The sequence below is a fragment of the Hemitrygon akajei genome, chromosome 19, assembly GCF_048418815.1.
Source record: "Hemitrygon akajei chromosome 19, sHemAka1.3, whole genome shotgun sequence".
NCBI classification, from domain to species: domain Eukaryota; kingdom Metazoa; phylum Chordata; class Chondrichthyes; order Myliobatiformes; family Dasyatidae; genus Hemitrygon; species Hemitrygon akajei.
In genome coordinates, this window is record NC_133142.1 from 18,549,113 (window position 1) to 18,563,853 (window position 14,741).

The 14,741-nt window shown below is 41.0% G+C and overlaps 1 protein-coding gene across 1 annotated transcript in view; it reads right to left on the bottom strand.

The window, feature by feature from the left end:
- Window positions 1-14,741, bottom strand: part of LOC140741791 (lysine-specific demethylase PHF2-like) — a 151,353-nt gene that overhangs the window by 27,043 nt on the left and 109,569 nt on the right. The window contains 3 exon segments of the mRNA XM_073072181.1: window positions 6,428-6,546; window positions 8,292-8,411; window positions 11,674-11,934. Of these exon segments, the coding sequence (XP_072928282.1) occupies window positions 6,428-6,546; window positions 8,292-8,411; window positions 11,674-11,934 (500 nt within the window).

Sequence of the window (14,741 nt, forward strand, 5' to 3'; positions counted from 1 at the left end):
TGGATTCAGCTGTTTCTGTAGCCAGCCAAGGTTGCTGGCCGCCCCGAGACTCGGAGCCACCCCAGACTGAGCTCCCTTCCTGTCCTTGCCTTCATGGGGTAAGTCAGGCCGTCTTTGCCGTTACCCTGTGGTTGAATCTGTCCCTTCCTGTCCTTGCCTCCGTTGGGTAAACCAGGCCATCTTTACCGTTACCCTGAGACTGTTCCCCTCCTCATCTGAATCCCTGACAGATTCCTCGGCGGTTTACCTCGGTAGTCATCCCAGCCCTGCGACCTAGGAAGGTTCCCGGCCCTGTGCTCTAAGAAGGAGTGCCTCGTCCTGCCCAGGAGTGCCTCGAAGAACCCAAGCCTCGTCCAGTCCTGTAGCCATGTCATGTCCTCGCCTATCTCCATGGTCCGATCCCAAGTCAAGAGCCAGGTTCTGTGTCCTTGTCCAGTCTCTGACTCGGAGTCCAAGCCCAGGCTCCTAGTTCCCAGTTCCTTTTCCTGGTCCCACTTTCCTAGCCCAAGTCTGTGTTCCTGTCCCAGCTCCTAGTCTGTGTCCTGTCCTGTCCCTAATTCTAGTCCAGTCCAGTTCCCAGTACTTCAGTGTCTCTGTCTTGCATTTGGGTCCATTCCCAATGCCCCCCCCCCCCGTATGACACTTCCCCTCTGTCATCCAATTTGTGAATGGAATTTGAACCCATGAACTCTACCTCACTATTTTTTTCTATTTTTGGACTACTTACTTAGTTTAACTAGTATATAAAATAAACATACACACACTTACTGTAAATCAGTTTTTCCCCTGTATTATCATGTATTGCATTGTATTGCTACCACAAATTTAACAAATCTCATGACATATGCCGGTGATATTAAATCTGATTCTGAATTGAAGTTTAATTAAAATTTGCTGCTGCATCCAATAGCTTAGATCACAAAACTGTGGAACATGAAACCCCTCTTACAGAATGCAGGCAGAAGTTCCATTCTATACAGACGGCCCTCCTTAACCGCGGGGGATTGGTTCCGGGACCCCCCGCGGACACCAAAATTCGCGGATGAACAAGTCCTTTATTTAACATGTATCAGTGCGGTGGTCTTTAAGACCCAGTGGAACCCCGGACTTTATTTAACATGTCTCCGTGCGGTGGATATTAGGACCTGGTGGCGCAGTTCTGAATCCGCAGTGTTTCTGTTCACAAAAATAATCATGATCGCGATTGAAAATAAGGTGGAAGTAATAAAGCAATCGGAAAGAGGTGAAACGCCATTGGTCATTGGAAAAGCATTAGGCTACAGTCGGTCAACGATCGGAACAATTTTAATGAAGCATGTGAAAGACCCTGCCCCGATGAAAGCTACAATTACTACTAAACAACGCAGTGGTTAAATTATTGAAATACTAATGTTTTTTAAGTGTCTTATATTCATAGAAAGGTAAAATATGTACTATACACTAAGAAAAATATTTGACTAACTGACACTAAATAATAACAGATGTACCTGTTCCGACCTCAAATCCGACTTAAAGACGGACTCAGGAACGGAACTCATTCATAACCCGGGGACTGCCTGTACTTTTAAGTCATTTCTAGATTACTTATAATACCTAATACAATGTAAGTGCTATGTAAATAGTTGTTATAGTGTATTGTTTAGGGAATAATGACAAGAAAAAATAGCCTGTACATGCTCAAACAACGAGTGCTGGAGAGAGAACTTCCGGGCTTTCCCAATCCGCGGTTGGTTGAATCCGTGCATATGGAATCCGCGGGTAAGGAGGGCCGACTGTATATCAAACTTTATGCATCCTTTTACAGGTGAATGAGTAAGGGAAAGGTATGGTGTAGATTCTCTTGTATGCTAAAGTAGGAACAGACGTAGTTCGAGAGAAGAGACATAATTAAGAGAATTTTTTTGCTGCAGTTGAATGGATTAACTAAAGCCCAAGAGGAGCTTTTTATAATAATTAAGATAATGTAAAGCATTAACTTATTTTCATTATTCAACTGAATAGTAATGAGAGAGAACAAGATAATCACAGAACAAATAGAGATCGGATTGGATAGGTGGTTTGGAATGTGAATCTCTCTGTCATAAACTACTTTTAAATACAAAGTACAAAGAAAATTTATTAGCAAAGTACATATCGGCCACTATGTACTACTCAGGTTCATTTCCTTGAACAGTAAGTACAAAGAAACACAATAGAATCAATGAAAAACTGCACAGAACAGAAACAAGACAAACAACCAATGTGCAAAAGACAACAAATTGTGCAAATACAAAAAAAAGGAAAAAATAATAATAAACAAACAAACAAATAAATAAATAAGCAATAAAAATCAAGAATCTGAGTTGTGGAGTCCTTAAAAGTGAGTCCATAGGATAGGTTATAGATTCAGTTCATTCTTGGGATGAGTGAAGTTATCCCCTCTGATTCAAGAGCCGGATAGTTGAGGGGTAATAACTATTCCTGAACCCGGTGACGTGGGACTTGAGGCTCTAGTACCTCCAGAAGAGAGTATGTATGGCCAGGATGGTGGGGGCCCTCGATGAAAGATGCTGCTTTCTTGCGACAGCGCTCCTTGTGCATGTTTTCGATGGGGAGGGCGTTATTTGTGTTGGACAGGGCTGTATTCACTACTTTTTGTAGTTTAAGGGCTTTGCAGTTCCCATACTAGGTCATGATACAACCAGTATACTCTCCATTGTGCACAGAGACATAGAAAAGTATAGCATGGAAACAGGCTCTTTGGGCCATCATCTTGTTCATACCAAAACCATTTAAGCTGCCTACTCCCATCAACCTCACCTGGACCATAGCCCTTCATTTGCCTATTATCCAAGAACATATCCAAACTTCGCTTTAACATTGAAATGGTGCTCACATGCACCACATGTGCATCTACTGAAGTTTGTCAGAGTTTTAGATGAAATCCCCAACGTTTGCAAAGTTCTAAGAAAATAGCGGTGCTGCAGTTGCCTCTTCATAATGACACATGCCAGACTCATGACAGATCCTGTGAAACGATAACACCAAAGAATTGCAAGTTGCTTACTCTCCCCACTTCTGATCAACTGCTGAGGACTGGCTCAAAGACCTTCCAGTTTTGTCTTTCTGTAGTCAATAATCAGCTCCTTGCTCCTGCTCACATTGAATTAGAGATTGTTATTGTGGAACCACTTAGCCTGATTCTCAATCTCCATCCTACATGCTAATTCGTCACCACATTTGATTCGGTCCACAACGTTAGTGCCATCAGCAAATTTAAGTATAGCATTAGAGCTGAGCTTAGGTCGCAGTCATCACAGAGCAGGCAGCTAAGCACACAGCCTTGTGGTGCACCTGTGCTGATGGAGATCGTGGAGATGTTGCTAATGCAAACTGACTGGGGTCTTCAGGTGAAGAAGTTGAGGATCCAGTTGCACAAGAGGTATTGAGGCCTAGGTCTTGGAGCTTACTGATTAGTGAGCTGTAGTCAATGAAGAGCATCCTGATTTATGCACCAGATATTCCAGAGCTGAGTGCAGAGCCAATGAAATGGCATCTGCTGTTGACCTGTTGTTGGGGGTAGGCAAATTGGACTACATTCAAGTCACTCCTCAGGCAGGACTTGATATACTTCATCAACAAACTCTCAAAGTACTTCATCACAGTCGATGGAAGTGCTACTGGATCTTAGTCATTGAGTCAGGTAACTACATTCTTTTTGGGCACTGGTATAACTGAAGTCTACTTAAAGTTGGTCGATATCTCAGACACCTGAAGCAAGAGGTTAAAGATATTAGTGGACACGCCAGCTGGTTGAAGAGCATGGGTATTCAGTTCTTGGGAGGGGACCCGGCTGGGCCAGTTGCTTTCTGTGGGTTCACCCTCCTGAAGGATGTTCTCACATTGGCTTCAAAAACTGAAATGACAGTCTTTTTTGGGGTCTGTGGGAGTTCATGAAGGTGCATCCATGCTTTGAAGGTCATAGAAAGCATTGAGCTCATCTGGGAGCAAGTCCTCTTGTATTTTAATTGGTCTCCACACCTGAACACCACTAAGCTGGTCCTCAGAAGACTGAGGATCTCTTGGTTCATCCAGGACTTCTGGTTGGGGAAGACTCTGAATGACTTTGTACTAAGGCGGAGATCTTAACTTCTTTAATATCAGGAGAGTTAATAATTTTAACAAACCATAACTTTTGCCTCCCCTGCCACTGGAAGTTCATTCTGCTTATAAACCAAAGCCCATTGAAATTTTCAACACCTACATAAAATCTCCCCTTCAGTTTCCTTGCCTTAAGGAGAACTACATCTTTTTCTCCAGTTTCTCCACATCATAAAAACAGCCTTTAACTCCTGACAGGAATATTAAGGCCTTTGGCATGTTGCAAGAGAGATTAATTGGAAGAATGTGGAACTTAGAGTTCACTGCAATACTCCCACTGAATGTAAATTAGGGTCACAGATATAATGAAACCATGGCTATTTTGGTTACTGTCCCATTCAACCAAAATTCATGTGCAACTGAAGCCTAATGTCCTAATTTTAAGACTCATAGGTGCTGTTGGGTCCTCTTCTCTCAAGACTGAACTCAGGAAGACAGCAATTGGTCCAAATAGGTGTATGGCCATGATAGAGTATCTTGGATCAAGAACTTAACTTCACCAATTTTTGGCATGCTTTAGCAATTCAGCATTCTTCTTATTTTAGCTAGTATTGGTGAGGATGGTAGGGAAAAGCTCAGGATGGTGCTTGCCTGGTGGTGGTGGGGGGGGGGGTGGGTGAGGGATAAGACCAGTGTGAGGTTATGGGGCTGGGAACTTACACCCAGAATTTGGGGTGGAGGGGGTGGCCAAGTGACCCTGGGATCAGGAAGACCAGCATGGTACCCTAGGGAGAACAGAAGCAGGACTGCCATGAAGAATTACTAGGTGGAGGATGGGGAACAGAAGCTAGGGTGAAGTAGTAAATAAGAGGTGAAATGGGGGGGGGGGGGTCACAGATCAGGGGATCACTGGTATTTTAAATATCAGTTTTTGGGAGAGTGAAAGATGATGCTTTTGGGATTGTAGATGCGGAGCAGTTCTCTGAGTAGTAGCCCTGGAACTGTACTAGGGTGGGCATCCCTAAAAGAGCATGGTCTCAATTTCCCCTCAGCGTTCTAAAATCAATGATGTTGTGACTGACCTCTCTCATATAAAAGTCCTGTTGAAGTCACAACCCAGTCAAATTTTTCCTGCAGCCCTGCTCTTATCTTCAACTTAATATATCAGAAAACAAAGCTGGCATCTTAATACATGGGTGGGCTAAGATTGCATTCTCCCCAAAGGTTCCCAAACACAAATAACTAGCAAATAAATTCACTTTCAATGGCACAGCACAGAAAAAAAATTCAGAGTTATATCGCTCAATTTCTAAGCATACAATTTTTATTACAGAATTATTGCCATGTTTTTAGTTAAAAATGTGCACTCTTATCAGCATGGTAGCTTTTAGAAAGTACAAAAATATCAATGTTGATTTGTATTTAAACCTCTGAATAAAGTTAGCTTTTGTGTTACATTTGCAATGCTCTGGTTAAGATTTCTACTGCTATGCTGTGAGGTATTTAATTTTTGCAGCTTTCTGTAAAAGCAGTGTGTCCTGCTGGTGAGAGTGCTTTGATTCCGGCTAAAGATAAGGAACCATGTTGTTCAACTTAGGCATGTTATGTCAGCCAATCAGGTTAGTGGGATGGAGAGAATGTTCTAGGGACAGCTGGGTGGAGAGAGATTTCTGACAGGTAATAGTTTTGTGGTACATTTGATGAGAGATGCAGAGAGGAGAGAATAGGGGAAGACGCCTGGAGGATCTGATCCAAATGGAAGACCTTAATGCAAGGCGTGCTTCACGAGATGAAAGAATCCAAGAAGGGAAGTTCTACCTGTGATTGGTGAGGAAAATTCAGTACTGTGAGTAAAGTGGTACTACAGAAACGAGCTCCAACGTTTATGCGCACATTTAGACTGGTTTAACGGTAATGGGCCCTTTTATTTATTTTTATTTTCTTTTTCCTATTAACTGCTTGATTCAGCTGAAGTTGGTAAATATACTTCCTTTATAATTTTATGCAGTATACAATCTGTAATTTCTTAGCAACTGATAAATGTGTATGGGCAGTATTTACACAGCATTCATTCAAATCGAGGTTCCTTTAATCAAAATTCCCAACACTCCTGTTTGGTTGAACCCCAAATCATACCAACTCTAGATATATATTGTTTAGAATGTTGGATTGTTCACCACTGAGTCACGTGGCTGTTAGCGGAGCTAGCTGGCAAACGAACTCTGGTGAGAGGATTACATATATACGGTACTCATTGTGGTGCTAAGACCTTCAACGAAGTTTTAAATTCCTTGGCTAAATCAAATTCAAAGGAGGAAACTTACAATGTATTACTTTAACCACAAACCTGAGCAACTTTTTATTGGTGAAGACCAATTTGAGTTTGCTGTTGTCTTTGCTTCCCATCAAAAATGATTTTTCTGATTTTGTATCTTCCATTTTTAGCAGAGAATCTGGTTTACTGTTCTAGGAAATAATGAAAGTGCAGCTGTGAGTCTTTTTTTTTCAAACAAACATCATGTCACCTAGGGACAAACTCAGTTTAAGTTGTATTAAATTATTGTTGTTGTGTTATTTTCTAACCCATCATGAATATTTAACAACAAATGAACATCATTAACTATTGCTCAAAAAGAGTCCACCTACTTCTAAATTACTTCAGGATTCTAGATCCTATGCCAGAATTTATAGTCATAATTCAAGGTCGATTCTTCAAAACACAACTAAGGAGTTCCATACTTAGAGAGATGCAAAGATGCAAGTTCAATTTCACAATGCACATCTGTATCTTTTCGCATTATGCAATCAACTTATGGAATAAAATCAATTTCTGTAATTGTACAGTATCCTTAAAACATAATAAGACTTTCAATCGAGCACAATGGTGACACACCTACACATCAAGCACATACAACATAGAAGAATGATGTCAATCCATGACAGATCCACAGTGAAGTTCACTCATGGATATATGACAAAATCCCACTGTGAATATCAGGGATAACTGCCTTAATGTCAGGGATTCCCTATGCATCTGCTTTGTTTATAAAAAGGTCATTAGTTTCTTAGAGATCCATTGAGGATTGAGCTGGAAGGGAGCCCTCTTCAAGGCACAGAGCTGAAGATAACAAAGCCAGAGTTGTGTCACAAGCATTTATTGCTGCTTTGTATGGATGTTGTAGTTATAATTTGACTGTATTTCTAGCACAATCCGAAACCACAAGAGATGGGCTTTAGGCAAGACCATGTGGCAAGGCACTGGAAGATGGAGGTAGCCAAAAGAGCCTATTGTCAACAATTTTGCAGGAGTCTTCAACTCAATATGCCAGGAAACAGAGCAGGCATCTTGAACAAATGGACTTGTCAGGCTGGCATTTTCCTCCTAATATTTGGAGAGTGACAGATTGCAAACACCTGAACTTCTACAATGGGTAACCATGTCAAACACATTACTAAAATCTATATTCATCACATAAACTGCTCTACCTTCCTCAGTTTGCTTTGATACTCCTCAGAAAGCTCAATTAGGCTTGTGAGGGCCTTCACATAGCTATATTGACAATCCCCATTGTCACCCATTTGAAGCAGATGGGAACCTACGACTGCAGCAGTGAGAGATTGAAGATGTTCTTAACACTCCCGCCGGTTGGTTGGCACAGGTTTTCAGTGCCCTACCAGGAACACCATCTGGGTCTGATGCCTGGTGAGGGTTCACCCTCTTGAAAGATGTTCTGACATCAGCCTCCAAGATAGAGATCAGAGGATTACCAGATGCAGCAGGGATTGGCACAAGTGTAGTTTTATTCAGACAATGGTTCTCCAAATGTTCATAATTCCTGTCACTAAGGATATTCTCCAATAGTTTGCCTACCACTGACTTAGGGCTCACTGGTCTATAATTCCCGGGATCATTCCTATTACCAGCCATCTCTTCCCTCACTTCCTTAGTAGACTGAGATATATCCTGTCCAGCCCAAAGGACTTATTGGTCTTAAAGATTTTAGAAGCTCCAATATTTCCTCTTTCTTATCCTTGACATGCTCCAGCACATTAGTCTGTTCTACGCTGATCTCACATTCATCATAGTCCCTCCCCTTGGTGAGCAATGAAGCTATGTATTCTTTAAGGACCTCCGCCTCCAAAAAGTTGGTTGTAACACATTAAGATGCAATAAAACAAGTCATATTTTGCACTTTGTATAACCAACCTACCTTGTATTTCCATTTCACTTCAGCTTTGCTTTTGTTTTGCTCTTGTATTCCAAACTTCAGTTCATTGTTTTGATTATTTGCACTTTCTTGATCAGCCACACTTAACACATTCTTTGAAGCCTAAGAAATCAGAATCACATTTTTACATGCTATAAAATGAGGAAAGAACTAGAATATTAAACCAATTGTACAATAAGCTACCATTCTGCATTTAGTGGTTTTGTAGAAGTCTAAACATTCCTCAACACTTCAGAAACTACTTCTTTCACTCTGCCATCAGATTTTGAATGGCCCATAAACTCTATTTCATTATTCATCTTTTGTACTGTTTATTTATTTTTATTGCAATTTAGTAATAATCTTATCATGATATCAACAATATGGATGATGATAAATATATTAAACTTGATCAGCAAATTTGCAGATGACACCAAGATTGGGGGGTGTAGTGGGCAGCGAGGACGTCCATCAAAGCTTGCTGAACCAGCAGATGGAATTTAGTGCAGTTGAATATGAGTTGTTGCCCTTTGGAAGTAAGAACCAGGTAGGACTTACACAGTGTGTGGTAGGGCACTGAGGAATGCGGTAGAACAGAGGGATCTGGGTATACAGATCCATAATTCCTTGAAAGTGGTGTCACAGGTAAATAGGGTCATAAAGAAAGCTTTTGACACATTTGACTTCATAAACTGATTTAATAAGTACAGGAGTTGGAATGGTATGTTGAAGTTGTATACGACTTCGGTGAAGCCTAATTTGGAGTCTGGTCACCTACCTACAGGAGTTCTGAAAGAGATTGTGGAGGCATTAGTAATTATCTTTCATGACTCACTAGATTCTAAAATGGTTCTAGAAGACTGGAACATTGCAAATGTCACTCTACTGTTCAAGAAGGGAGAGAGGCACAAGAAAGAAAGCTATAGGCCAGTTAGTCTAACATCAGTGGTTGGGAAGATGTTAGAGTCAATTATTAAGGATGACATCTCAGGGTACTTGGAGGCACAAGATGAAATATGCAAAAATGCAAAATATGATTTGTTTTATTGCTTCTTCTTAATGTGTCAGCTTGGTTTCCTTAAGGAAAATCTTGCCTGACAAATCTGTTGGAATTCTTTGAAGAAGTAACAAGCAGGATAGCCAAAGAAAAATCAGTAGATGTGTACATGGATTTTCAGAAGGCCTTTAACAAGGTGCCACACGAGACTACTTAACAAGCTATGAGCCCATAGTATTACAGGAAAGATTCTAGCATGGATAAAGCAGTGGCTTATTAGCAGGAGGCAAAGAGGGTGAATAAAGGGAACCTTTTCTGACTGGTTGCCGGTGACTAGTGATGTTCCACGGGAGTCTGTGTTGGCACCAATATTTTTTACGTTACATGTCAATGATTTGGATGATGGAATTGATGGCTTTGTTGCAAAGTTTGTAGTTGATATGAAGATAGGTGGAGAGCAGGCAGTTTTGAGGAAGCAGAGAGGCTACAGAAGGACTTAGACAGATTAGGAAAATAGGCAAATAAAAGTCAGATGGAATACAGTGTCAGGAAGTGTATGGTCGTGTACTTGGGTAGAAGAAATGAAAGGGCTGACTATTTTCTAAATGGACAGAAAATGCAAGAAACAACTGAGGTGTAAAGGGACTCATCTCCGTTCTAAAATAAATCTGCAGAATTCTTTGCCACAGGCCCAATTCTTCCCCCATATCTTATGGTCCTATTAACAATACAGATATGGTACATGGTCCTCAGAATCCAGTCTAATCATTGTCCTATGCAAATAACCTTCTTTCTTTTGTATTCCTTTCCCTTAGAAATCAAGGGTAACATTCTGTCATTCCTAATTATTCCTGCACCTGCACACTAACCTTTTGCAAAAGGACAACCAGATGCCTCGCATCTCAGAGCTCTGTGATCTCTCACTATTTAGATAGTATGCCATCTTATTTCACATTTTCTCACATTACACTCCATTTATCAGACATCCCTTACTCAATTAACTCATCCATTTCAGTTTATTTCCTTCATTTAACCTGTTCCTTCTCATTGATTTCCTGATTAAATCCCTCTGGACACCCAAGGTAAATCACACAAAATGCTGGAGGAACTCCAGCATGTCAGGCAGCATCTATGGAAAGGAATAAACAGCTGACATTTCAGACCAAAACCCTTCATCAGAACTAGACACCCACTGCCCAAACCAGCCCACCCGACCCCATGCCTAATCTGACCTTTGCCTATTAATTTCCATTCCATTACTCCAGATTACTGCTATACAACTATAATACCCGCCCCTCAATTACCAGGCCTAACTCCTTGTTATCAATATAATGCCCCTTGACCGGAACGCCTACCCCTCTTAATTGCCAACAAGCTTCATCTCACCCATCTAATCCTATACCCACAAACCCTGTGGTATTCAAAACCCACCCCAACCCCTCAACCTGTCAACTAGCACTAATCCACTATTCCAATCCCTAACCATTCCCTGCCAATCGCTGGGACCACTCTGGTGATCCGAGATCCAGAGTGTATTAACCAATTCGTCTCAGCAGAGGGCACAACAGGAGGTTCTCAGTGCAATCCAAGGGAGATAAAAACAATTTGAATCTCACAAAGGTAGATTGATGAACAGAATCATTGTGACACTTTAGAGGTGCTAGAATTCCCAAGATGCAGAAGCAATAGTTACAAAGGGAGAACACAGGATCCATGGAGAGGGTGGCAGGGCAGGAAAGTAAACTGATGAAAGTAAATGAATGGGGCATAAATAGGCAATGAACACCAGGAAACAAACACTGTCAAGATAACCCTTTCGAGCTGATGTAAAGCATCACTCAAAACTGTGCTACACAAAAATGCAGCCTTTATTTCTGCTAGTACAATAGCAATGGGAATTTGCATTAAATAGTTATTTTTAAGTAATATCACACTTATGGGTGGCGGGATGGAGAAACACCTCTACCAAAGGAAGTGTAAGGTGCTCCTTCCCTCCACTAGCCTGCAGGTCACCCTTGGGCAAGGTGTAGCTCATGCTTCACCGCTCCCCGCCCCACCCAATCAGGGTCACGTGAAGCCATGGGAGTACGTGGTGGATGGTCATACTGGCTCCAGGCAGACTGTCTCTGAAGAGTACTGATAATGACTGGGGTCAGCCGTCCTTTAACGACACAGTCCAGAAGGCGACAACGGCAAACCACTTCAGTGGAAAAATTTGCCAAGAACAATCGTGGTCATGGATAGGAAAAAAGAATTTGAAGAGCTTCAGAATAAAGACACATGGAAGACCATGACTGACCACATCATAGGAAATGGCGCATTTTGATGATGACAATCATACTTAATGTTAGAATTATGCTTAAATATAATTTAGTAAAAACAACCTACCTTTCCCCCTTTCTTTGGCACTTCAGTTTTAATTAAGGCTTCCTTTGTGTGTGCTTCAAGGACGTCAAGGTTCGGAACTACTGTGCTACTCTCTTTCTCTTTCTTTGCTTTTTTCTTTCCCCCTTCTTTGGACCGCGAAGCTTTTTTTCTTTCTGGCTTTTCAACTGGTGTACCTGTCAGCATGGGTAGTTTGACAGGTACAGTAGGGCTTTTGCCTGTACTGGTATCACTGACTTCACTTTCATTTGTTTTAATTGCATTCTGTGAAGACATGAAGATCAGAAAATGTAAGAGCCCTGGTTGAGAGTAATAAAGTGAATAGCTGCTCACTTCATCACAGGGGTGTATGTATCTTTGCATTGCTGCTTAATAATATGTTTGGTACAGCTGATCAGTTTATCCATTTCTGTAACTGCTTTTGCCCTCCTTTACATGGTGGAATGAAGGTGACTTTCCAATCTGAGAAATATTTACCAAGTTGCAAGGCATTTTCAAATACTTCACTGTTGAACATCTGGCAAAATAAAAAAAGAGGGCTAGTATCTTCTTTTTTTTTTGCTATGAGTTTCAAACCTGAATATACTTTTCCATAAAATATTGTGGTTGCTCCAGGTACTATTTGATTATTCTTTTCCAACTTTATAAATTTCAGTATTCCAATAAAAACATTTAAAAGTTTATGTCAAAGAGAGAGAATTTGATTTTCACTTGTTAAAAATATGAAAAACATTGGTTAAAGTTGCTTATTACTATCAACTACACTTCTATAGCCACTGGAGTATCATTCCAACTAAAATAGGGATTAATAATTTTTTAAAAGTTCAAAGTAAATTTATTTTCAAAGTACATATATGTCACTGTGGGTATTCACAATAAATACAAGAAACACAATAGAATCAATGAAAGAACAATGAAACAATCAATGTGCAAGAGACAACAGACTGTACAAGTACAAAATGAAGAAAACAAAATAAATAATAATCATATTAAATAAATAAGCAATAAATATAGAGAACAATGAGATGAAGAGTCCTTAAAAGTAAGTCCATAGGTTGTGGGAACAGTTCAGTGAAGTTGAGTGAAGTTATCCCGTCTAGTTCAAGAACCTATTGGCTGAGGGGTAATAACTGTTCCTGACCTGGTGGTATGGATCTTGAAGCTCGTGTACCTTCTTCCTAATGGCAGCAGTGAGGAGAGAGCATCCCCTGGATGGTGGGGTTCCTTGATAAGGGATGCTGCTTTCTTGTGACAGTGCTCCTTGGAGGTGTGCTCAGAGGTAGGGAGGACTTTACCCACGATGGACTAGAACATATCCACTACCTTTTGTAGGCTTTTCCATTCAAGGGCATTGGTGTTTCCATAACAGGTCATGATGCAACCAGTCAATCTACTCTCCACCACATATCTAAAGAGACTTATCAACATTTTAGATGACATGCCAAATCTTTGCAAATTTCTAAAAAAGCAGAGGTGTTGTCATGGTCTTTTCATAATGGCACTTATGAAGAGGTGTTAGACCCGGATAGATCCTACAAAATGATAACACTGAGAAATTTAAAGTTGCCTGCTCTCTCCACCTCTGATTCCTCAAAGAGGACTGGCTCATGGACTTCCAATTTCCTACTCCTGAAGTGAATAATCAGCTCCTAGGTATGGCGCCACTCAGCCAGATTTTCAATCTCCCTCCTATATGTTGATTCAAAGTAATTTCATGAACAATGTACATATATGTCACCTGAGGTTCATTCTCTTGCAGGCCTACTCAATAAACTCCTAAGAGAATAATAATCATAATAGAATCAATGAAAGACCGCACCAACTTGGGCATTCAACCAGTGTGCAAAAGACAACAAACTGCACAAATACAAAAAGAAAGTATATCAATAATAAATAAATAAACAATTAAGATCAAGAATATGAGATGAAGAATTCTTGAAAGTGTGTCCTTAGGTCATGGAAATATTTCAATGATGGGGCAAGTGAAGTGGATTTGTCATCACCTTTAATTTGTCCAATGAGAGTGTTATCATCAGCAAACTTAAATATGGCATTGGAGCTGTGCTTAGCCTCAGTCTTAAGTATGAAGCAAGACCGTGAGAAGGGGGCTAAGCACACAGCCTTGTGGTGCACCTGTGCTGATGGAGATTGTGGAGGAGATGTTGGCGCTCTAAGCTGACTGAGGTCTGCAAGTGAGAAGATCATGGATTCTGTTGCACAAGGAGGTATTGAGGCCAAGGTCTTGAGCTTATTGAGTAATTTTGAGAAGATGATAGTACTGAATGGCAAGTTGTAGTCAACAAAGACAGCTTCATTGTCCTGATGTTCCAGAGTTGAGTGAAGAACCAATAAAATGGCATCTGCTATTGAGCTATTTTGCCAGTAGGCAAATTGGAGTGGATCCAAGTCACTTCTCAGCAGGAGTGGATGTGTTTCATCACCAACCTCTCTAAATACTTCATCACTGCGGACGTAAGTGCTACTGGATGATAGTCATTGAGGCAGGTTACCATATACTTGTTAGGCACCAGTATAATTGAGGCCTGCTTAAAGCAGGTGGCTACCTCAGACTGCCAAAGTGAGAGGTTAAAGATATCAGTGAACACTCCAGCCAGTTGATCAGCATTGGTCTTTAGTACTCGGCCAAATAACCTGTCAGGGCCAGGTGCTTTTCATGGGTTCATCCTCATGAAGGAATCTCTCACATCAGCCTCAGACACCGAAATCACAGGGTCATAGGGTGCTGTTGGAGTTTGTGAAGGTGCCTCCATGTTTCCATGTCAAAATGAGCATCGAAGTAATTTAGCTCATCTGGGAGGGAAGCCTTGTTGTCACATATGTCGCTTGGTTTCACTTTGTAGGAGGTGATAGCATTCAAGCCCTGTCACAGCTAGTGATTCAAGTTTGGTCTGAAATTGCCACTTCACATGTGAGTCACATATGGATCTTTTGTATCTTGCTTGCTTGCCCGACCTGAACACCAATGATTTGGCCCTCAGCAGCCTGCGGATCTCATGGTACATCCGGGGCTCCTGGTTGGGGAAAACTCTGAATGATTCTGTAGGGACACA